At 42.2% G+C, this 23,531-nt stretch overlaps 1 protein-coding gene across 1 annotated transcript in view; it reads left to right on the top strand.

Moving 5' to 3' along the window:
* Window positions 1-990: 990 nt before the first annotated feature.
* The window catches only part of PLPP3 (phospholipid phosphatase 3), an 81,291-nt gene continuing 58,750 nt past the window's right edge, over window positions 991-23,531 (top strand). Inside the window, exon 1 of the mRNA XM_037021754.2 lies at window positions 991-1,705. Within this exon, the coding sequence (XP_036877649.1) occupies window positions 1,567-1,705 (139 nt within the window). The 5' untranslated portion in view covers window positions 991-1,566. The remainder of the gene's footprint in view (window positions 1,706-23,531) is intronic.

Here is a 23,531-nt window from a genome sequence, read left to right as displayed (position 1 = left end):
TTACTGAACCGTGAAACAAGTCAGTGTGAACGTATCGGAAGGTACAACTATTTCTGTATCTGGATGCACAAAAAGAGATATCTGGGAGAAGTGTCCTTTTATTGTCCATGCGTGTGTAGATCTCTCCTAGGCACTACAGAAAATGTAAGGAAAGATCCTTGCTCTGGAAATGTTTATATTCTATCTGGAAGAAAGATTAACTCACATAAATAATTTAAAATAGTATGACAACCTCTAAGGCAATGCATTAGACTGCCCCCAAACACAAGCTGAGCAGATACCTCCAGAGAGCACTCCTGCTGGCCCGACCACCCCCAGTGGTACAGGCAGGCTAGAGGTCAGCTGAACTAGCAGAGGGCCCTAGGACTCCACCTCAGAGACAGGAATAAAGGTCTTGGGCTAACCCTCAGAGAACACTTCCTATGTAGCTGACACTGTTCGAGGTGCTTACATGATTCCACTAATTAAATCTTCAGAATTTTGCTGTTTGGGAGAAATAGTTATTATCTCCAGTTTACATATGAGGAAACTGAGGCAGGGGGCCACAGTCAGAATTCAAATCCACGGATTCCAGTTCCAGAGTCGTGCAGTCTTTTTCATTTTCCTTCCCTGAGAATCTAGCACTGTATCCAGTGCTGGTGTTGAGATCTTAAAAAAACCAAAAACAGTTTTCCTTGAGAATTTTCAGGATAATAAGATTCAAATAAAAACAGACTTGAATGCCCCAAATTTGTAATTTCATTTTAGCTGTACAGCCTCAACTTCTGCCTGACCTAAGGCCAGCCAGAAAATGTTTCTTTTCATTTGCATATATTTTTTCCTTTTGTGACAATTTGGTGTTTCTGAACGCTAGGGGCTCCCGGATTCTCCGGTTCGAGAGTAACTTTTCCTTTTAGTTTTTTTTTTTTTTTTGAAGGGGGTGGGGGGAAATGTGGCCTTAATTATCCTACGTCTTAGGCAGCTTAAGGAAGGGGCTGTGCTTTCTGAATCCCTTCAGAGCCAAGTAAGGAGGTCCCTCTTTCCCTCTCTCTCTCTCGCTCTCTTTTTAAAAGGACCTAGTGAAATAAAAGTGCAGAAAACAAACCCAGGCGATCACAGCGGCAGCCAGAGGAGGAGGAAAAGTTGGGAGTTGGGGCAGGCGCTCGGAGTGGCTGGGCTCCGCGCAGCTCCCATTCATTAGGTAACCGCTGCGGAGGAAGGTGGCCCCGCGCCCGCGCTGCCCACCCGCTCGCGCGCGCACACAAACACACGCCAGCCCAGCGCGTCCCGCGCAGCGCACCTCTGCAAAAGTTTCTGCTCGGGATTCGGCTCTCTTCCCCTTGGACTTTAGAAAGATTTGGGGTTGAGAAAGCAAAGCGGAGGAGCACCAGAGGATCAGAGAACACCACTGTGTGCAGTTGGAAGCGGGCGGCGGGGGCTGCGTTCTCGCCGCCGCGCCCCGAGCCCCGGCCGACCCCTCCACTCTCCCGAGCAGCCTCGGCCAGGAGGAGACCCGGGCGTCTGGGCGTGTGGCTGCTGTCGCGGGGCGTCTTCGCGGGGCGGGAGGCTCGCGTCGTCTCCAGCGCCATGCAAAACTACAAGTACGACAAGGCGATCGCCCCGGAGAGCAAGAACGGCGGCAGCCCGGCGCTCAACAACAACCCGAGGAAGGGCGGCAGCAAGCGAGTGCTGCTCATCTGCCTCGACCTCTTCTGCCTCTTCATGGGTGAGCCCAGCCCCGCTGCCCCTCGGCCCCTCGGCGCGCCGCGCGCGTCCCAGGCCGGCCCCGTGCTTGCGCGCGGGGCTCGGCGCTTCCTGGCTGGCCCGAGGCCGCGTCTCCTGCAGCGCCGCCCCGCACTGTCAGCCCCGGAGGCCCCCGCAGCCGTCTCGGGAGCTCCGCGCCGCGCTTGGCCCCGCGCCCCCGCCCTCCCCGATCCCACTGGCTCCCCGGCCTGTGCATGGGTGTTGAGGCGTGTTTAGGCTTTCTCGGGCAACTGTAAACCGGCTCCTTAAAAGCCGTATCCAGTTGGAATCACAGGCAGAATCCCACGGAAGGTGTGGGTTCGAACTTTTAGGATAGGGGAAGTTGGCTGAACCGTGACCTAGAGCCACCGCGTAGCTTGTGGCCCTCCATCCAAGTAAAATGGATCTCCTGGAACGCCGGGCTCCTGCGTGGAGCCGAGCTGCCTTCTTTCTGGCTGTGTGTAAACATCCAGCCCTTCCGCTGTGGCAGCCTCGGCCCGGCCGGACTTGCAAGCTGGCCTTTTCACTTGCTTTTCTCCTGAACGCCCCCAGGGGTTTGGAAGGTGCATTCTAGGGGCTCGATGCGGGTTATCGATTTAGCAGTCACTTCTTAGGCGCCTACTTGTGTGCCAGTAGGAGGTCGTTTCTGAGCTTCGGTTTTAACTAGCCCTGTTCCCGACTCGGTGCAGTGCCGGTGAGGAGCCCCATTTCACCTACGAGGAAACTGAGGCACTGGGAAAGCCAAGCCGCGAGCATGTTTGGGGACCGCAATTAATTGCACTCCCAGAAAGTTGGGGCGATAGTACACTTGTTTAAGAAACTGGTTGGAAACCCCAGCTCGAAGAGCGGTGGGAGTTAGAGGAATTGGAGTAGAAGAGTAGGAGGATTTATGAGCTCGGTGGGGGCAGGGAGAAAGCTATTGACATGCATTTGCACGAGTTCCAAGGTTGAAGTCAGCCTAAAATGTATTTTAAAAAGCGATTCATGGTGTAATGGAAAGCGCTCAGGGCCTGTCGTCAGAACACTGCCACTCTGCCACTTGCTGGGTGTGCCACCTAACTGCCACATTGGCCTCAGTTTCCTCATCAGGTGAGTGAGTGGGTTGAAACAGATGCTCTCCTAGGCCCCTTCCTCCTTTAAGAACTCGGATTTAGTCCAGGAGCTGTTCTGCCAGCTCTGCTAACTGAAGAAACATCTGTGTTCCCAATTCAGCTGCCTTAAAATAGAACTCCTGCATGGAGTCTCAAGTCCCCTTTGAAATGGATTTGTCCATGCAGAGTGTGCAAACCAAAGACTTATTGGACTGGAGTTAGACTTCCCTTGTGTTTATGACTCTTTGTAGCAGAGCCCTACTGAGTGAGGTCCATCTGTCCTTGGCTTGACTGTTCCTAGTAAATTTTGAGCAGCAAAGAAAGATGGAACTCTTTAAGAATTTAAAAATAAGAGCAGCCCCCTTTAGATACAGAGAGACGGTAAAATTGTGCACTGTGGAATGGGAAAAAGGTGACTGTAGTTCAGGTGGCAAGTCCCAGTCCCACCTCTTAATAGAAATTCAACATTAAGATGTTATGTAAAGGAATTGTCACTGGGGGGCCTCCCTTCCTGAAGGCCACTGGCTTATGGGCTCAGTGGGAAGATTAGTACTTAAAAGTCTCCCTGCCAAGCTATTGAATTTTTAAAAGACCCTCCTCCGACCCCGGGGAGTACAAGGGAAACACTAAACACATTGAAGCTGTTTGCTGTAAACTTGCCTGGGGCTTCCCAGTGTTTACTGGTGTGTTTTGTTGGTGGTAGGCAAAACTCTTGCTTCCCAGTGTTTACTGGTGTGTTTTGTTGGTGGTAGGCAAAACTCTTTCTAGACTGTGCAGTGCGCCTTTCACCTCCTACTCTGTGATTATGAAAGCATGCTTGACAGCCTTTGTACTATTACATTGTTCTCCTCCCTTCCACTCTTCTGATTTCAAAAGGCAGTCCCAAGAGATGGTGTTATAAAGATTCTTATAAAGGAAGAGTGTGAAGGAATTTGCAAAAGGAACACCTATCAGCTATAGTTTTTAACCAGGGAGGCAGAAACCCCAAGACACTCTTGTGCATTGAAGGTGCAAGCAAGGTGTATCTTTACACGTTTTAGTTCTTCATCTGCCTCAACTCACCCTGTGTACCCCCTCCCCCCTCAAAAAGTTAATATCTGTTTATCATGTTTATTCACTGTTGGTCTGTTTGAACAAATGCTTTTGTTTGCCTCAAAAAAGGTAAAAACATGACCATTAGCTATCCATTTTAAGGGTATGTGCCTTGCCATTAACACCATGTCAACAAAGTCATTTTCAAAGTGACTTATTATCAGTGTCTCTCCTATGATAGACCAAATAACAACATCATTGATTTAATGCCTTTCTATCACCTTTAATAGGAAAAGCTGTAAGGTAAATATTTACTTGAGAAATTTATGCAGGGGAACTCTCTTTGGCTTCCAAAAGAAAATTAATAACACAACATATGATTTTAATATTCCACACACCACAGTCCTACAAAAAAAAATGTTTCTACTTGGTTCACTTTTTGCCTAAGACTGTCAGTATGATTTAATTTTTATATAGTTTATTGATCATATGGTCTGTATTACAGGGCACTAATATATTAAAAAGAGAGACATAGTTTTCTGTTTGTTCTCTCACAGGAATATATACCAAGTTTCATCTCCTTGTATCTGGAAAAAATAAAAGCTGATGTGCTATGTAAGTGTTACGTAAGTGGAAATATGCACACAGTGTAACTTGTTTTACATACCTTTTTGGAATGTTAAATTCTTGGTGAAAAAGCAAAATCCTCTCTTATCTGAAGGCCAAAAAAATCTGTTGTCAGAGAACACCAGAGGAAGTTTACTTCCCATTGAGTAGCTGTCTTCTGGCTGATTGCTTCTATAAATACAGTTACAAATCATCTCGAGGTAGTTTTTCTGAAATTGATTATTTTCCTTTCAATTATGTAATAGTATCACTGCCTGTTTTTTGTGCATTGGTCCTTTGATTCTTTTCCTTTCAATTATGTAATAGTATCACTGCCTGTTTTTTGTGCATTGGTCCTGGTGTACCAGGTTATATGAGAGCAGCAGAGACTATCCTCAGACAGGAAGAAAGGAGCATCTACTGTCTTTCTAAGGTCTGTTAGCTTCTTTTATATAGAAGTTAGCTTATGTACTCCTCACTATAACCCTTATGTAGAGATTATCTCCATTTTATAGATGCAATACCCAAGTGTCAGAAGGGAAGGCCTGAGGTTCACACTGAAGTTGAGTTGATACCTAATTCTCTTCACAGCTGGAATCTATTTCCCTCTTTTTCCCTCATTTGATGAATCCTGAAATCCAGATTCGCATCAGAAAATTCTGAAGCTGTTTGCAGAAGGTTCTGCCTCCACTTTTTCTGGTTACTCATTTGCACCAAAGCAGATGCATAAGGCAGTTGGATTCTGGTCAGTGAAATGGTCTTGCTGCTCCCTGGCATTGTTTTGATGTGTGGCTAGTTATAGGACTACATAATTCCCAGATTTTGAGGGCACCTTTTTACCCCATGAGACAGTAGTTCCAAAGAAAGAACACGCAACATACAGGATTAGCACGAGAGCGGAGATTTGATAAATCCATGCCAAGCCTTTCTGTCTCTTTGTTCCCTCATCTCTGTTCCCTTCCAACACATGCACTTTGATGGGTAGGCAGTTTTAGACAGGTCCAGGTTTTTGCCCTGTGGCCTTTGTTCAAGGCCTTTTATCCTCTGGGTTCAGTTAGCTCGTCTGCAAAATGATGATCAGAATGGCTACTTTATTACACTGCTGTGTGTGGGTCGGAAGAAATAGTGGATGTGATGCAAGGGATTTATAACCTGGAGCCCTGGATGCAGGTTTTGTGGTTGTCTTCATATATTGTCTCTCATTGGTAGATGAGACCATGAAACAAATACTCAATAATAATATCATAGTGGGGACCGTAGAACATTCACTTCAAATAAGAGAATGTCACATTTGCCTAGTACATTGGTAGACAGACAACTTCATTCATTGCTGACCTAAACTTTAACTGAGAAGGCAGCCCCTAAAATTTGGCAGAATTCTTGAGCTGTCTAACTGTCATAGTATACCTTGAGCCCTCTTTAGAAAAGGTTCTTTTGTTCAGAAAGAGTGTTCCTTATTTGGTACTTGATACCAGGAGGTAGGTTAGCTGAGTTTATGATAGGGGTGGCAGACATATGGTTGGGAGGCAGTGGGTGTAGTGAAGAGAACAGAGTCTTGGAGCCAGAGGCTTCATTCTTCTGTCCCACGCTGGCCAGGGTCACCATCTAGTGTGGTTGTGGACAGGTTGGTTTTCCATGGATCTCAGTTTGTTCCATCATTAAAATTACTGTGCGGGATTATGTCTGATATCTAAGGCTGCTGAGCAGTGTTCTGTGACGGATTTCTAGTAGAGAAGGGTGACGCTCAACGTCTACCTCACGCACTTTCTCTGCTTAGTTCTTCATTGTAAATTACCTCCGAGAGTTATCATAACAGTGAGGAGACTAGAAACTTGAGTTCTGTCTTGTAATGCGTCTACATCACCGTATGACTTTGGGGAAATTCACTTGACTTCTCTGGGTCTGGGTTTCTTTATTATCCCAACAAGGAGAAGGGATAGATTATCTTTCAAACCCTCCTAGCACTAGCAATTTATGTAGAAACCCAGTCATTGCTTCTCTTTGACCATTAATCTTCAGTTGAAGTTACATATTTTACCCAAGAATGAATGCTGACAATCACCTTATGTTGGTGTTCATTCTGGAGGGTAGGTAAGCAGTTACTAAAGTTAACCCAGTGTGCTGAGAAATTTTTCCTCAGCTGGATGTGTCCTTTTACTGGCCACCTGAAATTTATGGTTAATCATAAGCAAATAAATAAGCATAACAAGTGACTTTTCCCTTCTTCTGTCACTCAGTCATTATATTCACTAAGTATGTGTTTTTAATGACACAACTGGTTATGATAACTTAACCTACCCTGTGAACCACAGAACATAGAATGATTTTCATCGATCACTTGGTGAATTGCCTGGCCACGCATCCTACCTGCTTAGTGAAAAAAAGAAGGGAACCTCCAATTCATAGGTCAGCCCAGCTGACTTTTCCAGGATGGTCTTCATCTTCTGGAATGGCTAGGTTTTTTTTTTTTCCTTAGCTTTTTCTTCCCTAACTTTCTCTTCTAGTTAAAAGACAGACCAGGGGGAGTATGGCTGGCTGCCTTTGTGGAAGATTGCTAAAACCAGAGTTGGTGGCCTTTTTCACTCTTAGCCCTTTTGATTTCCTGTCAATTTGGAACTCTTTCCCCCTTCCTGTGCAATTGCTCGGGCTGGCAAGCCCAGTTGGTCACAGCATGATGTGAATGAGACCATGCTCAGGGCTTCTCTCCTGTGTGGGCAGCTATATTTATGGACACCCCCTGCTCTGTGTGTCAGTCCAACTGGCATTATTTAAGGAGCAGTCATTTTTTTGGGGGAGGCCTACTATGTCAGTATTTCACAAACTCACATGATAAGGAGCCCCATCTGGTGTGAAACAGATTCTCAGTCTTCTTCCTGGGAGATTCAAATTCAGTAGGCGTCTGGCCAGGGCCTGGGGTTCTATATGTTATAAAAGCTCCTAGTGATTCTTATCAGGTCAGTCAGAGAGTTACTGGTGTCTTAAGGGCAGTTGGTTATGTGCTGGGCTTTTTGTCCCTGGACTGAGTGTTCTGGTACTTTTCTCATTGTGAGGTCCTCTGTGCCTTTTCTCATTTGTGGCCAGCATACCTGTCTTTTTTCAGTAACGATAATCAAGTTTGTTAGGACGCAGGTAGGATGCGTGGCCAGGCAATTCACCAAGTGATCGATGAAAATCATTCTATGTTCTGTGGTTCACAGGGTAGGTTAAGTTATCATAACCAGTTGTGTCATTAAAAACACATACTTAGTGAATATAATGACTGAGTGACAGAAGAAGGGAAAAGTCACTTGTTATGCTTATTTATTTGCTTACCTCTGAGTGCGGGCCTAAAGGCCTCCTGTGATTTTTAGTGCAAGGACTTGGTGGTGTCTTTTAATTGCTGAGAGGCTGGGGTTTTTTTTTTTTTTTTTTTAATTTCCAGGTTCTAACCTGAGTTCTTTGTAGTGGTCGTTGCCAGCGAGTGACCACTTTGGATAAATGAGGTGTTAACTTTACAAATATTTTCTTTTGATATAATTGAAGTTTGTGTACATGTGAAAAGTGAAATGTATAAATGAGATTCCTGAATAGAGTCTTTAAAAGATCAAAGTTAGCCTAGCCAACTACTGTAGAAACAACACGAGCGTAGGAGTCACCCAGGTCTGGGTTTGAATCTTGACATGAAGTCACTCATCGATGTGACTTGGGCAAAAATTATTTAACCTTTCCAGGCTTCAGTTTCCTTATCTGTAAAGAAAGCAAGCAAACCCAGTGACACCCTTGTGCAGCTCAGATGAGGTGATGAGTCTGGAAGCCCTCAGGAAGGTTAGAAAGCACTGTCTCCTTAGCAGGTATTGTGGTGCCATTATTACTCACCCTGGTGGTAGTATCAGCTTTTCCAGTGTTCTTACCTCTCAATGGGTCTATGAAGTCCTCTTTCATTTTTTGACAACAGAGTTGCCCGAAATACATTAGGGGAAACAGTTGTAAGGAGAATCCTAAAAAAAACCAGGCAGAGGGAAACAAGGGTTTTCCATTAACCAAAGAAAAGCAGCAGTAGGTTTTCTGAACCCTGTCTGGGAAAGTCACGGGGCAGGAGCCTCAAGGCGTTTTGATGATTGTGTTCTTCCGCTGTGAAAGGGACATGGCCATATCATCTGAAGAGAAAGTAAATACATCTTAGGAAGGGTGGGAGGGAGTTTGGACAAATGGTCTGTTTTAGGGTCGGCTCTTCTCTGTGTCTTTTGACAGCCCAAGGAAAAAAGAGCAGTGGTGGTTGAAAATGATCAAAATGCTTGTCATCCATGGAATTCTCCATATTTCTGGAGGAAGGGAGTAATTGTGTTAGTTATCAAAATTATTATTCAGGTTGACCATGTGGTACAGGTACCAGGTTCCTCCTACTGATGAGGAAACTGCCACCCAGTGAAGCTGAAAGTAACTTGCACAAGAGAACTCAGCTAGGAAGTAGTCACTAAATTTTGCAGGGCTCTCATTAGTTTACCTTGCTGCCCACTTTATGCAATCAATGCAATGAAGACCTGCTCTTTTCTGTTTCATATCATTTAGTTTATTTCAGTTTTTATTGGGTCTGAATATGTATGATGTGTTTTGCAGGACCCAGTGTAGGACACAAATAAGAGTCTTAACTCAGGGAATTATACTGGACAGTGGAGGAGACAGGATTCATAAATGATTGCAAAACAGCCTGCAGTGTGGTGAACGAACCTCTCTGTGGGACACAATAAAGAAAATACCATTGGAGCAATTCTTTATTGCCTAGGTTCACGGAATCTTTAAAATTTTCAAGCACCTTGGAAATTTCATTAACAGCAATACCAAGGTTATTTTATTTTTTATCTCAGAAAAACAGGCCTCTTGGAACAGGGGAAGGTTGGGAGTATGGAGGGGTTGGGGGTAGCACAGGCTTAGAATCAGATGGATGGGAGTTTGCATACTGTTAGCTAAATCCTCATAAGCAAGTTCCTGAATGTCTCCGAGGCCTGCTTTCTCCTTTGTAAAGTAGGACAGTCAGTGTGTTGTGAACTTGTGATGATATGCCTGTGTAGTGCATGATGCCAGACACTCCATTAGTGCTAACTGCTGTCATCATTGCCACTGCATCCTAGTCACTGCCCTTGATTCATTCATCTATGAGGAACCTGAGGCCTTGACTGGTTAGTAATTGTGCAGTGATAGTGACAGATCAGTGTGTAGCACCAAGGTCTTGGCTTTTATACCATTTCTCTTTTCTGGTGTTTACTTGATAGTTTGAAAACAAAATCATTCCCAAGGTAGAGTTCTCCATAGAACTGTATTCTTGTCTTTCTCTTGCTGTGTCAGTTCAAAGAGGAATAAGACGGACAGATTAACTTTGAATCTATACCAGTAGGTGACAGTTAAGTGAGGCCAGAGATATGTGGGGCAAATTTGATGGACTAGGTAGTTTATTGATATATCACTTTTCTTCAAACTGTCACTTATTCTAGCAAATGCCTATTACCAAGGATCACTGCTGACTAAATTGATCTTGTACAGGTGCCATGTTTTTCAAATGATGTATCCCAGGAGAGAAGAAAGAGAACATGTTTTTGAAACTTTTGCTTTTTAAGAGCCTCTTGAGGTAGAAATAATTCTCATCTGACTGAGAAGGAAACTGAGTCTCAGATTAAATAATTTTCTTAAGGTACATTAATTGATGGTGCCAACAATGAAGGCTAGGTCAGGTTCTCAAAGAGCCTTGTGAAACTATTTTTCACTTTGGTCCAGGTTAAATTATAAATTATGATCGGTATTAAAATTCCCAAGTTTAAAACAAGCCAAAGGAAACAACACATGTAAGATCCAGCTGGAAACTTTTTGAAAGAACTTGTTGATTTCTGTGTGCTTCGAAAGTATACATTGCAATCAGAGTATTTGTGGTAAGTATGTTTTTGAGGCTTGTCACAAATTAACAAAATTATATGCCTAGAGAGTTTTGCAGAGATGCAAATCAGCGTAAGGGCCTGGCCATAATAAGCAGTATGCTTTGGTTCCTGTTTATGTATCTCTATAGCACATAATGCACATGACTTATATTGACATGAAGGAAGCCATTCTCACTGGTAGCTTCTTTTTTATCTGGCCCCCAAATTAGTTTGCAGGATCAATCAGTATAATTTCTAGAGATCCTATTTAATTAAGTTTCTGTTTATATTTTTCAAGTGTGAGTCTCATCTTTTGCAGATGTTTCTTGAGCACCTACTAAGTGCCAGCCCCCACTACCCCAGTGTTCCTTGCCCTTGAAGAATTCCAGGCTGGTGAGTGGAAACCAGATGTGCATGAAGTGTTGCTGACCTTGGAATGGTGAGGGAGAGGCTATAGCAGCCCAGTGCAAGTGATGAAGTTGCCTGAGGGCATGGAGCTGGGTCTTCCACGAGAAATAATAGCTTACATGCCTGGAAGGGGGAGAAGGTATTGCAGCAGAGAAAACTGCGGGTGCTGAGACCCGAACACTAGAACTTATTTGGGAAGAGTGAGGAGTCAGGAGGCTGGAGTGAGAGTATTGTGGTTTTGCATGGTGAAGGGGGAAAGAGGATGTTGGGATGAGGCTGGAGAGAAAGGGTGGAGCTGGTTAAAAAGAGGATTGTAAATGGAGACAGCTAAGGAACTTGAACTTTATTTTGGATGACCAGCAGAGCAAATGAAGTTTTATTTTCATTTTTGTTTTTCTTTTTATTATGGAAAATTTCATATAGAAACCAAATACAGTGTACACCTAGGAGTGGAATTGCTGGGTCATTTGTTAACTCCATGTTCAGCTTTTTGAGGAACTGCCAAACAGTTTTTCCATAGCTGCTATGTCGTGTTTTAGAAATGTCTTATGGTTATTTAAAATTTATCAGGAAAAAAATTTTGAAAGTTTTACAGACAACGTTTGGAATAAACACATTCATGAAAAGTTTTTAAGGGCATTAATCTAATCTGGTTCGTGTTTGAGATCAATGGACTTGAGGGGAGGGACGGTGGAGGCTGAGGAGGGACACCAGTTGAGAGTCAGGTGAGAAGCTAACCAGGGCCCCAGGGACAGAGGAGCAAAGGATGGGTAAGAAAGAGATTGCAGGTAGTTCCCGATCCCCTGCTCTGGAACCTCTGAACTGTGGCGATGGCACGCTCTCCACAGATACTCTCCATCCACTGTTTATAGAAGACTTATGAAATCTAGATTATAGGATTAAAAAATGCTTCTTCATATTCATAGTCTTATTGACACATAGGCTGTAAGTTATCTTTCTGGTTTTTTGTTGTTTGATTTGCTCTGGAATTTTTTAGTTTACTAAATGCCCCTTAAAATAAATGGGCCATTAGAAATCCTTGTGGTTTATAGAAACAGTTTTTCATGGGTTATAATATTTTTAAAACTTTTTTTTTAGATAATTCACATACCATACAATTCATCCATTTAACGTGTGCATTTCACTGGCTTGTAGTATACTCACGAAGCTGGGCAACCATCAGCACGGCCAGTTTTAGAACATTTTCATCACTGCATTAGGAGGCCATACCTGATGGCAGTCACTCCCCATTTAGCTTCCGTGCCATCCCATGGCTGTCACTTTCTGTCATTCTAGATTTGCCTATTCTAGACATTTCTTGTAAGTGGAGTCATAGTAAGTGCTCTTTTGTGACTGACTTCTTTCACTCACATAATGTTTTTAAGATTCATGCATATGGTATCCTGTGTGTTCAGCATTATCGGTACTTCATGTACTTTTATTGCCAAATAATATTCCATTGTATGGACATACCATATTTAGTTGATAAATTTGTCAATTGATGGACATGTGGGATATTTCCAGTTTGGTGCTATTACGAGTAATGCTGTTAATGAACATTCATGTACAGGTTTTTGTGTGGACATCGTTTCCAATTCTCTTGTGTATATACACCAGCAGTGGAATTGTTGGATCATACCGTAACTCTGTTTAACTTTTTAAGGAATGGCCAAACTATTTTCCATAGTGGCTGTATAAACCATTTTAGAAATATCTTATGATTAATTAAAATATGCAAGGGAAAACCACAAAAGTTTTACCAAAGACCTTTGGAATTAACATATTCATGAAACCACTATGGTGTCCCTTTGTTCTTAGGGGCATTTCTCACAAAGAAACAAAGTTTTTAATCAGTTTAGTAGTGTCACTGGGTTTCAGATGAGTGAGCAGAGAACAATAAAGCTGACTGAGGGATAAATGCTGGGTGGTCAGCTAGACCCGCTCACCCGCTGAGGAACATACTTCCACAAACCAGGATGTGGGCAGCAGATTACTGCTTGGAAAGAAAAATGCCTTACATCTTCAGAGTTCCTTGAAAATGGTTAAAAGTGCAAATATTAATATTAAGACCTATATATTCATAGGATCTACTTAACCTTATTTTTAAGACCATGAAATATAACTGTAGTTCCTGATAAGGTTGATTTTTCATCCTTTTCTCCCCTAGATACATGGCTGAATACATAATTACCACCTCAAATTAAAATTACCATCCATCTTTTAGATTCACGTGCTGGATGCTGGGACATATTAAGAGTATAAGACACAAGCACAAGCCAGAGATGGGTAAGATTCCTCAAGGGAGGAACAACCTAAGACAGGCACAGTTTCAGGGGGGCCATCAGGTGAGAAATTGGGGATCAACAGAGGTGAGGCTTAGAACCTCACCCCCCCTGTTTTGAGAGAAATCTTCTGCATCCGTGGATGTTTTATTGCCCTTGTCTAGCTTGGATTAACACTTAGTCTACAGGCACACACCTGATCATCTACATTTGCTCTCTTACAGCACTAAACTATGTTTTCTACCTTTATCTTGCATCTACCTACCACTTTAGCACTTTATTAAAAATAATAATAATAATAAAGGAGAAATGTGGGATTTACATATAAATCAAGTATAAAAATCAAACGAATATTCATATTTGACCTGATTATTTATAGTTCATAATGTGTGATCAAAACTGAAAGTTTCTGTGATGACTGCCCTTGTACTGTTCACCATGTAAAGAACTTATTCACTATGTAAGAACTTGCTCACCATGTAAGAACTTGTTTGTTATGCTTCAGAAGATTGGAGACTGATGAGAATTAGGCTTGAGATGGATTAATGATTGTACATTGAGCATTGAGTCCCCTGTACAGAATTTTATTGTTGTTAACAACCATTTGATCAATAAATATGAGAGATGCCCTCTCAAAAAAAAACACAAATAGACTTATTAAGAAAGTATTAAAAAAAAAAAGTAAAATAAATAAAAAAGATAAAACCAATATTATGTTGGTGGTGCCACACCCATACATGTGTGTGAAATGATTTGTCTTCATATCAACTGGTCTTTAGTAACTGTATTTTTCAGTCCTTTGCTCTGCTTGGCACAAAGAAGATGCTTAGTGAATGTTCATAAATCCCACTGGCTTCTGTTTCTCTGGGACTGCAACATACTCGTCTCTCCTTGCCTAATTTGTTGCTGTGATTTTGGAAGTCAGAAAACCATGTTTGCTCAAGCTACAAATAAAGGCAAATCTCTTCTGAAAAAAAAAAAATAGGATGGAGTGAGAGAAGCACTTTCATATCCTGCTGATAAAATTTAAATTGGAACCTTTCATAAATTTCTTACACTCTTTCAATTACCTATCTTAAGGAAATAATTAAAGAAACAAAGATTTATGTGTTTGAATACTTCCCTATTATTTTACATAGCAAATACCTGGAAAAATCTATTGTTCAACAATTTACCTTTTTTTAGTGGTCATATAACAAAATATTACAAAGCCATTAAAATCATGTATTCAAAGAAAAAAAAAGACACAAGCACAAATCTTTAGGTTAATTGGAACATCAAATTGTACACTACACTAAAAATGAAGCTATGAGTGCATGATTAAATCACAAATACTGTAAGGTTGAGGTAAAGTATTAACCTTTATCATTAGGAGCTTTAGATTTTTCGCTTAATCTTCCCAATAAAAAATAATTTTTTTTTCAAATTACATTGAAATGTAATACATGTCGATAACTTAGTTTTGCAACTCAGAGAGGGTAAATGATTTGCCCAAGTTCACACAGCTGGTTTGTATTGGAGTTGGGCTTTATATTCAAACCTGACTAACATTTATCAAGTGTTAGCTATGTACCTCGTTCTGAGTAAAGCAGTGTGCGTGCATTCTCGTATTTATTCCTCCGAATGAACCTATGAAGTCCTTGTTACTATTATCTTCATTTCACAGAACAGAGGTTAAGGGGGTTAAACATTTAGCAAAGGTTATTCGGCAAGTGAGTTTGGGAGTAGGGATCAGACCACGAACTCTACCTCATGGGGCCATTCCTAAGCACTAGGCAGTACTGCCTTTTCTCCGAGTGTTTCTGAAACCCAGGTTTTCTCCCACTACTCCGTGCCGGCTTTCACATTGGCAACATGTAATGAATAGTCCAAAAGGAGTTAGATTCTCCTTCTCAGCCTGGATTCTCTAGACCTGTAAAGGTCTATAGGGCAGTCACGGGGCATCTTGTGCTATTTCCAGTATTTCAGAAACAGGTACTGTACATTTACCAATGATTAACTTGCCTAGACCAATGCAGAGCGTCAGCTTCTGCCCAGACCAGTGTCCTTGTGATTTGACTGTGGAACAACACCTGCCAGTTCACTCTGGTCTACTTGGCTATTTGTACTAGAAGGTGGGGTTTGCACTTTCTGTGCTTTGATTAACAAAAATGGAGAAATGATTTCGAATATAATTTACTTGGTAAATAAACATGTCTTCCAGACATCACAGAGGGTCAGAAAGGAATAGCAAGGGACCTTTGATGGAGGAAAGATTGGCCGTCCTGGAATGGACAGGCAGCTCTGAATTTAGAGGAAGACCACTGGTTCTTGGGAAGGCTTCCTAACAGGAGGAGGGACTTGAACTAGGCCTTTGTCACTCACATCAGGAAGCAGGAAGGGGTCGCTCTGTTAGTGACCTTTTTTATACCATGTGCTTGATCTGCTGTCATCGTGGTTTGGTGTAATCTTTGGGTCACATTGAAGAATTTTGAGCATCTCTGGTTAGTGGCTGCGGATGCAGCACCTTCATTAAATGCAGTAAATAGAACTTCCACCAGTAGCCTCTTCCCCACAAATGACCCACATTGTTGTCAAGTTAGCAACCACTGACAGGAAGTGGCAGAAATGCTTCTCAGCCACACAGTGGATTTCATTAGACAGTTACCCAAAGTAGCCGTTTTGGTCGATCTGGCCTTTGTAGGGTTCTCTGGAGGATGGCTTAATACATTTTTTCTCACTGTTGTATTTGTCTTGTCATCTTGGCCTTAATGGACATTTTGATTAAATACAGTGTCTTCTTTTCAAGCATACTTCGATGGTATTGTTAACTCTTCTTATCAGTCTTCTCCAGAGGAGTTAAAAAGACAGTTCAAGCAACTACACATACTATGATCCTAGGGAGGACCTTCTGGCAGGCTGAGATTTTGAAAATATTTCCAAAGGTGTTACCACTTTACTTGAGTCTTTTGTTTAGTGGCCTTCTCATTTTGATCTGTTTAGAGAGAGTGGCTCCAGTGACAGGGCGGGAGGGTCGATGGGCTCCACTTACCCTGGCAGCCACTGCTGTGGAAGGTCTGTGCCATAGGTATTGTGTGAATGCAGAATTCCTGGGACTGACTGGAAAATATGCATCTTGAGTCAAAATGCTGAAGATAAGGATTTTCAATCCCCCAGAGAAAATAAGCTGTCGTGAATTTAGGTTTAATTTTCTTAAGGCCATTGAAGGCATTAAAGAATCTTTAATTATGACTTTGACATTGGCTGTTTGCAGGTGGGCTGGCCTCAGCTGTGAACTCCAAACATGTATTATTAATCAGTAATCTCTTTCACTGAACAGTTCTACCGAATGATAATGTGTGCATCTGAGAATTTGAATGCAAATAACCTTTCTTTCCCTCAACTGATTTTTCTCATTCTAGATCCACCAGCTCCCCAGCCCTAAAAAGCCAACTAAACAAAACCCTGAAAACACCACACCCAGAATATCGTCCTCCAAGATCAACTGGAAAAAGGCTGGGAAAAGAACATTTTTTTATCCCTTACACGATAGTCAGCATATTCACGGATCTCATCAAATTGCATAACCCTGAAGGGGAGGTCCTGCTGTAGTTAAGTGTTTTTACAGATGAGGCAGTGGCCCTTCGGAGAGGTTGGGTAGTTCACTGGGGATCCTGCAGCTGGAAAATGGTGAAGCGCCTGGGATAAGAACCAACTGACACCTGTGCTCTTCCTCCCACTGGGAAGACTGGCATTGGAATTTGTGCTGACTGCTATTTTCAATAATAAGCATATGAAGCAAGCAAGCAAGCCAGAAAGCTTTAGCATGAAATTATCAGGCCTTGTAAAGTGTTCAAGTGTGATTTGGGGCTTAAAGCCTTTTGCCCATTTTAGTATTGCCTTTTTCTTTGTAAATCCCTAGAGGAGAGAGCTTAGACCCACAACCTGTAGGCTGAGAGGGGGAAGGGCACGAACTTCACTGACTGCTTCTCTGGCAGGCAGTAATGCAAGGGGCTTTACATGCCTTATTAACTTACTTGAATTTCACAAGGACCCGAAGAAGGAGGGGTTTGGAGTTCATTTGCTTTCTCTCAGAATCTGCTCAGCCATGCTTGTCTCAACTCTTTGTGGTGGGTGGTGAGATACTGTATTAATAATTAATAATTCAGCTAGTTAATCACTGGCAGAAATCATTTACTAAGATTCCAAGGGAAGTGCCTTGCTGGAATCTGCGCTTTGAGCTGCTTACTTGGATCATGCATCCACTTTTATTGAAAATATGTCAAATCTCAGCTCCAACTCTGTAGAGCCGTAGAAGAAAAGGGCAGAAGGCATGGCAGGGAAATACTTTGCCAGTTTCATATAGAAATAGAATTTTCAGCAGAGGGATAGCAACTTCAGATGGTATTGTTAATTCTTCTTATCAGTCTTCTCCAGAGGAGTTAAAAAGACAGAGAAATGTAACATTTTGAGTGAAGTAGCCTATAGTTTGGTTAAAGGCTCTGTGTCTTTCCCAGGCTCTTGTAGGGCTCCTATTCAGCTGGGGTTTGAATGGTGGTGTGATTAGCATGAGAGCAAGTGTATAAAGTAGGTCTTTTCTTCCCCTTTCCTAAAAGAAGTTCTGTGGCATTTTTGGCAGAGTTGGCCTGAAGCTTTGACAAACACAGACCCATGGAAAAGTTAAATAGGAATTAGAGCAGGCACATTTTGTACAGATCCTTCACACTTAGAATGCAGAGCAGCAAAGCAGCTGGCAAGAGGCACATTCAGGTTGTAGGAATCATAGCAAAGGATGCTCCTCAACTGTGGACCAGTGATGAATGGGAAATAACCACAAGCCCAATGGGAAAGTATCTCCTTGGCTATTGCCCATTCTCTGTCATCAGAAAACTACAGGCAAGAGCATTCATGGGATGCAGCATCTCTAGCTTATCTATCTCTCAGTATTTATTGAGATAAACAAAAAGACTGAGGGAGATACAAAGAAGTAAAAGAGGCGGATCCTGCCGTCAAGAGGCAGGTGAGAAGATGAGAAGAGAGCCACACAATCAGTCCGCGGAGAAAACAGGCCAGGTGTCTGGAGCTGATAATGAAATGAAATTTTTGAAAGAGTCTAGGAGGCAGCGTCATGCTGATCCTGGGCTCAGATCCCAGCTTTGCTGTATTAGTTGGGTGACCCCGGCAAATCACTGCTATTTTAGGAATGGGGTGATGAATCATTTCTTGTCTCTCTCATTACAGCTACAGAGACCAAAGGGTATGGTCCCATACACACACACACACACACACACACATACACACATAGGCAAATACTTTGGCGCTGTAAAGTCATGTTTGTACAATGAATATAATTTTTATTGGGTGAAATGCTCTATCCTTTCCAGTCTCCTTATTTCTGTCCCATTTGAGGTACATGCTATCATACATACACCTGGATCTGAAAACATTTCTTCACAGGTTTTGTTGCCAGGATGATAGTCTGTCTGTCCTCTTCCATACGTCTTTTATGCATTCAGTATACAGGACTCATTTCTCAAAACTTCCGTTCTGAACACGTGGATCTGTCTCTTTAGAACAGGATTTTTATAACTTCCTGTTGACTACAGAATAAGCTTCTTAGTATATTTGAGACCCTTCAGAATCTGGCCTCACTCAACGTTTTCTGCTCCCCATTTCCTTGCTTCCTCTGCCCCTCTCTACCCCATACCCTGGCCCCAGACATCCATTCAGTGGCTATTCCAGGTACTTTCCCACTATGTCATTCTTTCTCCTTCTTGGGGTGTGTTACCCTTCTCTGGACACACACCTCAAGTGCAGCCTCCTCTGGGAAGCCTTCCCTGATTCCCTGTGGGCAGAATCAGACCATCTTTGGGCTCTCATAGCCCTTTGTGTTGCCCTTTCTCATGTAAATGTTTTTGGGTTGTTTTACAGTTTTGTAATCCATCTTAGTAAGTTATGACTTCCTTGTAATATATTAGATGCTCAAAATTTTTTGTTGAAGACAATGCCAACAAAAAGGTGTTTTAGAAAATACAAACAAGAAGTAAAAATAAAAACCAAATTTGTGTTGCCTTTACTACCACAGTCCTAAGGTAGCCATGGGCACAGTATCTCTTCTTTCTATAAATAGCTGAGTTATTATTAAGTACAGTTATAAAGTTGAACACTGGGCACTTAATACATACTTCCTGCAAGTCAGTGTGATGAAATGGAAAAAACCTTTGCTTGCTATAGTTTATAATAGCCCATAATAAAGTATTAACTAACCTGAGAGAATTGGGAGTATGTAGCTAGATATTTTTAGGTTCAATTTTGCATTCAAAAAGTGTTTTGAATTTGGTCAACAGACTGGATTTGTACTAATCATAATAGCTTTCATAAAAAAAAAAATGTTTAACTTAGCCTAAAAGCTCGGGCTATATTTATGAGTGCTTTTTCTCATCTTAGTCTTGCCTAAAGATGGGGCTCTGAATGGGGAAAGCAGAAGCCTCTTGAAGGAGGATGCCCAAGCTGGGAGTCAAGACATCTGGGTTTCTGTCCTAACTTTCTTACTGTTTACTGGGGCACTTGGCTAAGCAACTTTTCCTGTGTGTGACTGTGTTGCCTCATTCTGTGAAATGGGACAGTTAAATATTCAAGTAAGAAGAATTCTATAGTTCTTTCTTTTGCCCAGCTGGGTGCTTTCTCTGTTACTTAAAATATGGTGAAGTTCACACTGCCAGGGAAGAAGACAATGGCTTTCTCCTTTTAACCTTTTCTGTTTGATCAGATTGCTGTACTTGTTCTGTCACTTCCAAAGTGTTTGGTTCATTGCTTTTGTTTATTGGAAAACCTTTTAAGAACGATCCCCTCTTATACTGGTACACAGCACATTTGTATGTTTGCCCTTTTACTTTACTTGAATTAATCTTGTTTCTCCGAGAGAGCCAAGATTGAAATAACCAAAATGTATGATTCAGAAGAGAAAGGAACTATCAGTATAGAACAACTAATGTGTTTTATTCATCCCTGCAATGTTTTATTCAATCCCTGAGATCCTTGTGCAGTGGGCACATTACTCCAATTTGACAGATGATAAATCTAAGGCCTAGAGGTTAAATATAGGAATTAGCCCAGAACTGTTTATCTTATTTCAAAACTTGGGCTTGAAGACCATTGAATTAATACTGCCCTTCTCATCCCCATCCAGAGCACAACCCCCCTAAACCAACCATCTTTTCTTAGTTAGTATTAAGCCCCTGCTTAATATTTCCAGCAATGGTGAGTTTGTTCCTTGGAGGCAGTTCTAATTGTTCAAAAGATTATGTTAACAAAAGATCTATCTTCCTGTAATTTTCACCCAGCATCAGCTATGTTTGGTACTATGTTGGTAAGTAATTACTAGCATTATTAAAAATACTAATCAGTTTTATAATTAAAAGCTCCTGAATAAATTGTGATGATGCATCATTTCAACAAACATTCATTGAGCACCTTTAATGTACCAGGTACTGTGGTAGGTGTTGGGATATAATGATGAATTGGATGTGGTCCCTGTGCATGAGTTGTCTAGAGCAGACACCGGGCAGATGCAGTTTTAGAAATACAACATGCACACTGTACAGAGGGGGCATAATTGAGCTGGGGTCTGAGGGTAGTAACATCACAGTAGTTTGGGTGGGCAAAGCAGGAGAATGCTTTAGGTGTCATTGTGAAAGACAGCATTGCAGTGAGGAATTCCCTTTATCAGAGTGGTTCTTCTGCCTCAGATCTGACGAGTATCTGTGACCACCCGTTAGACTAATCTGAGAATGCAGGAGGTGGAGGGGTCCAAGCATCCAGTTTTCCCCTGCCCACCTCTATTTTATAGATGGGAAAACTAGGCTCAGAGAAGTTAACTGTCTTAGTGAATGGATAAAATCCAGAGGAAACAAAACCTTTACCTTGTGCAGGTTCAAGTTTAAATCCAGTACGTGGCATATTTTAAAGCATCCCTTTCACTATGGACTTGGTTATTCTGCAAATCAGATACTGGCCCCAAATGTCAGTAATCCACAAAGCCTTTTAAGCCTTAATACAACATCCCAGACAGCACAATAATATATCCTTATGGCAAAAAATATTTCAAAACTGTGATTATGTTAAAAGGGGTTAATCCTCTCACCATCCCTCCAATTTCTACTCCCCAGAGGCATCTACTGGTATGAGTTTGTGTAGTTCTTGCCAGCCTTATTTTGAAAGCACTGCATTCTCACTGACATCCACCTTCATCCACATTGGTCTCATTGTTTCCTAGACACTCCTGGCAGAGGAATGCCTCTAGCCTTTGATTTGTCTTTGCTCTTCAGAGCAACCTCCCCTCTCTCTTTGCCCCCGGAAAGAATACCCCACCTCAAGGCTGGTTTCTGTTCATCCCACTCCCTCACTGCTCCAGCCCTGGGGACTCGCACCTCCTCGAGGCAAGTCATCCAGCTTTGGCACCAGACCTCTTACACTCTGATGGGCTCACTTTCCTTACCTAAATAATGACGAAGTCGAGTTAGACAGTGTTGAAGGTCTGCCTAGGTCACCAGCATCACAGACTCGGCGGCCAGGACAGAGATGTCCGCTTGGAGGTCTTGGCTGTGTTGAATCACTGAACCCTGACCCAGGGTTGTGACATGAGAGGGCAGGTGAAGAGATCCACCATGCCAAGTTCCCACAGTTTAAACTCAAGAGTCATAAAATTTTAAACTTTTAAGAGGCACTGTGGCACCATGGAAAGAAGACGTGTCTTAGCCGACAGTTCTGGGCTTATGTCTTGGCTGCACCATTTGCTAGCGAAGGTTGTTATCTCTCTGAACTCAGTTTCCTCATATGTATGATGGGTACAATAATTCCTTGTTATCCCAAGATTAGAAGATGCCTGGCAGACAGTGGATTCTTCCACACTAGTCTCTACCCTGCCTCCTAAAAACTTTTTTGAGGAAACTGTCATGGATAACAAATAAGTGTATAAAACAGTGCTATCTGGGCTTACAGAGTGTGTAGTATATAAAGTATGGGTTAGGCACAGTTTATCTGATCTTTGAAAAGTAACTTTGGAGTCCTTCCAGAGAATCATGTGCCAGCTGTACACCTGTAGGTACCTTCCCATGTGCACTTGCTGAAAGAAGGTGTTTTCCAATAGGGAGGGAACATGTTGGAAATTTGTCTTTAATGCATTCCAGTGTTGTGAGGCAAAACTTGCCTGAGAGATGGAGCAGAGCATATTAACCAATATCATTTAAAGTTGATTAAAACTATCATCTTAATTAAATACAAGAGAACAAGAAGTTCTTAGTCTTCTGGTAGCAATTAAAGACTAAAGAGTCAATTTGGAGTTGTTTTTGCAACTCTTAAAATAATACTCCCTCTCCCCCCTCCCATGAAAAGAGTTTCTTAGCTAGAGACATGCCCTCACATTGAGGTTTTTGAAAGCTGTTAGGACCACAAACCTGCTGGCAAAGCCTGCTGCTGCCAAGCATCGGGGTTCTCAAAAGCAAGAGGGTTCAAGCTCAGGATACGCTGATTTGGAAAGAGAGCCCAAACAAAGGGCCTTTTGAGGCAGGAAGCTGGGCTTTGGCCTGAGCACAGAGCAGTGTGGGATTGGAAAGGAGCCCTGGGACTTGCTGAGGAGAAGAGGGACTATGAGATGGAGGGAGGAAAGATAAACTTTCCTCATACAGTGAGTTTATTTCAAAACCCTCGAGAGTTGGTTTTCAGAACCTGTTATCTTTCCTCTGTCAGCTTAATCAGCATGCCTATAAAATGTGGGCTGAACATTATATGTCTGAGCAGAAAAGGGAATTGACCCATAAAAGTACGCATAGACGTTACCTATTCCAGCGAGGATGCCTGACCTGAAGACCGGTGGTTTTCTTTCAAGATCCAGAGCAACTCCATTCAGGAATTCATTTATATACCCACTTAATCATGCAGCATTTCCTGGTCACTTGCTATATGCCAGGTCCATGTAGCTAGGAAGTTAAAACAGTACAATTCCTATGCAAGGAGTTCCAAATCTAGTTGACCAAAACTTTGAAGATTTGAAGTGAAAGAGACCATTTTTCTAAGTACTGCGCACTGTGCTCACATATATATGAGCCTCCTCCTCCACCGTCCAAACAGGTTTTTACATTGCTCTTCTCTGAAAGGAAACTTCTAACACTCATCTTCACTGATCTTCTCAGTGATCCTAAATGTTTGTTCTAATCCCAAGTGAATATGGATAAGGTAGCCATGCTGTGTGTATTCCAGGAGTCAAGAAGCTAGGCATATTGAGTCTCTGCCAGTAGTGTTATTTATGTGGCAGTTAACTATGATTGTTCCTACTGGTAGTTTTACAGACATGTGCTTGATCAGCAAATACCAACATACCTGAAGTCAGGTGCCAGGGCCTTGAACCAGTGTTCAGCGTAGATTACTCTACCATTAGTTGGATGTCATGAGAGGTAGCGATGGCCTTCACCCCACCTTTTGATTAACACTGCAGGTAGTGTTTTTGATAACTGGACTTGCAGAGAAGT

This window comes from Manis javanica, chromosome 4 (assembly GCF_040802235.1).
Source record: "Manis javanica isolate MJ-LG chromosome 4, MJ_LKY, whole genome shotgun sequence".
Lineage (NCBI taxonomy): Eukaryota > Metazoa > Chordata > Mammalia > Pholidota > Manidae > Manis > Manis javanica.
The sequence above is the reverse complement of the archived record's forward strand: the minus strand, read 5'-3'. Positions and strand labels throughout refer to the sequence as shown.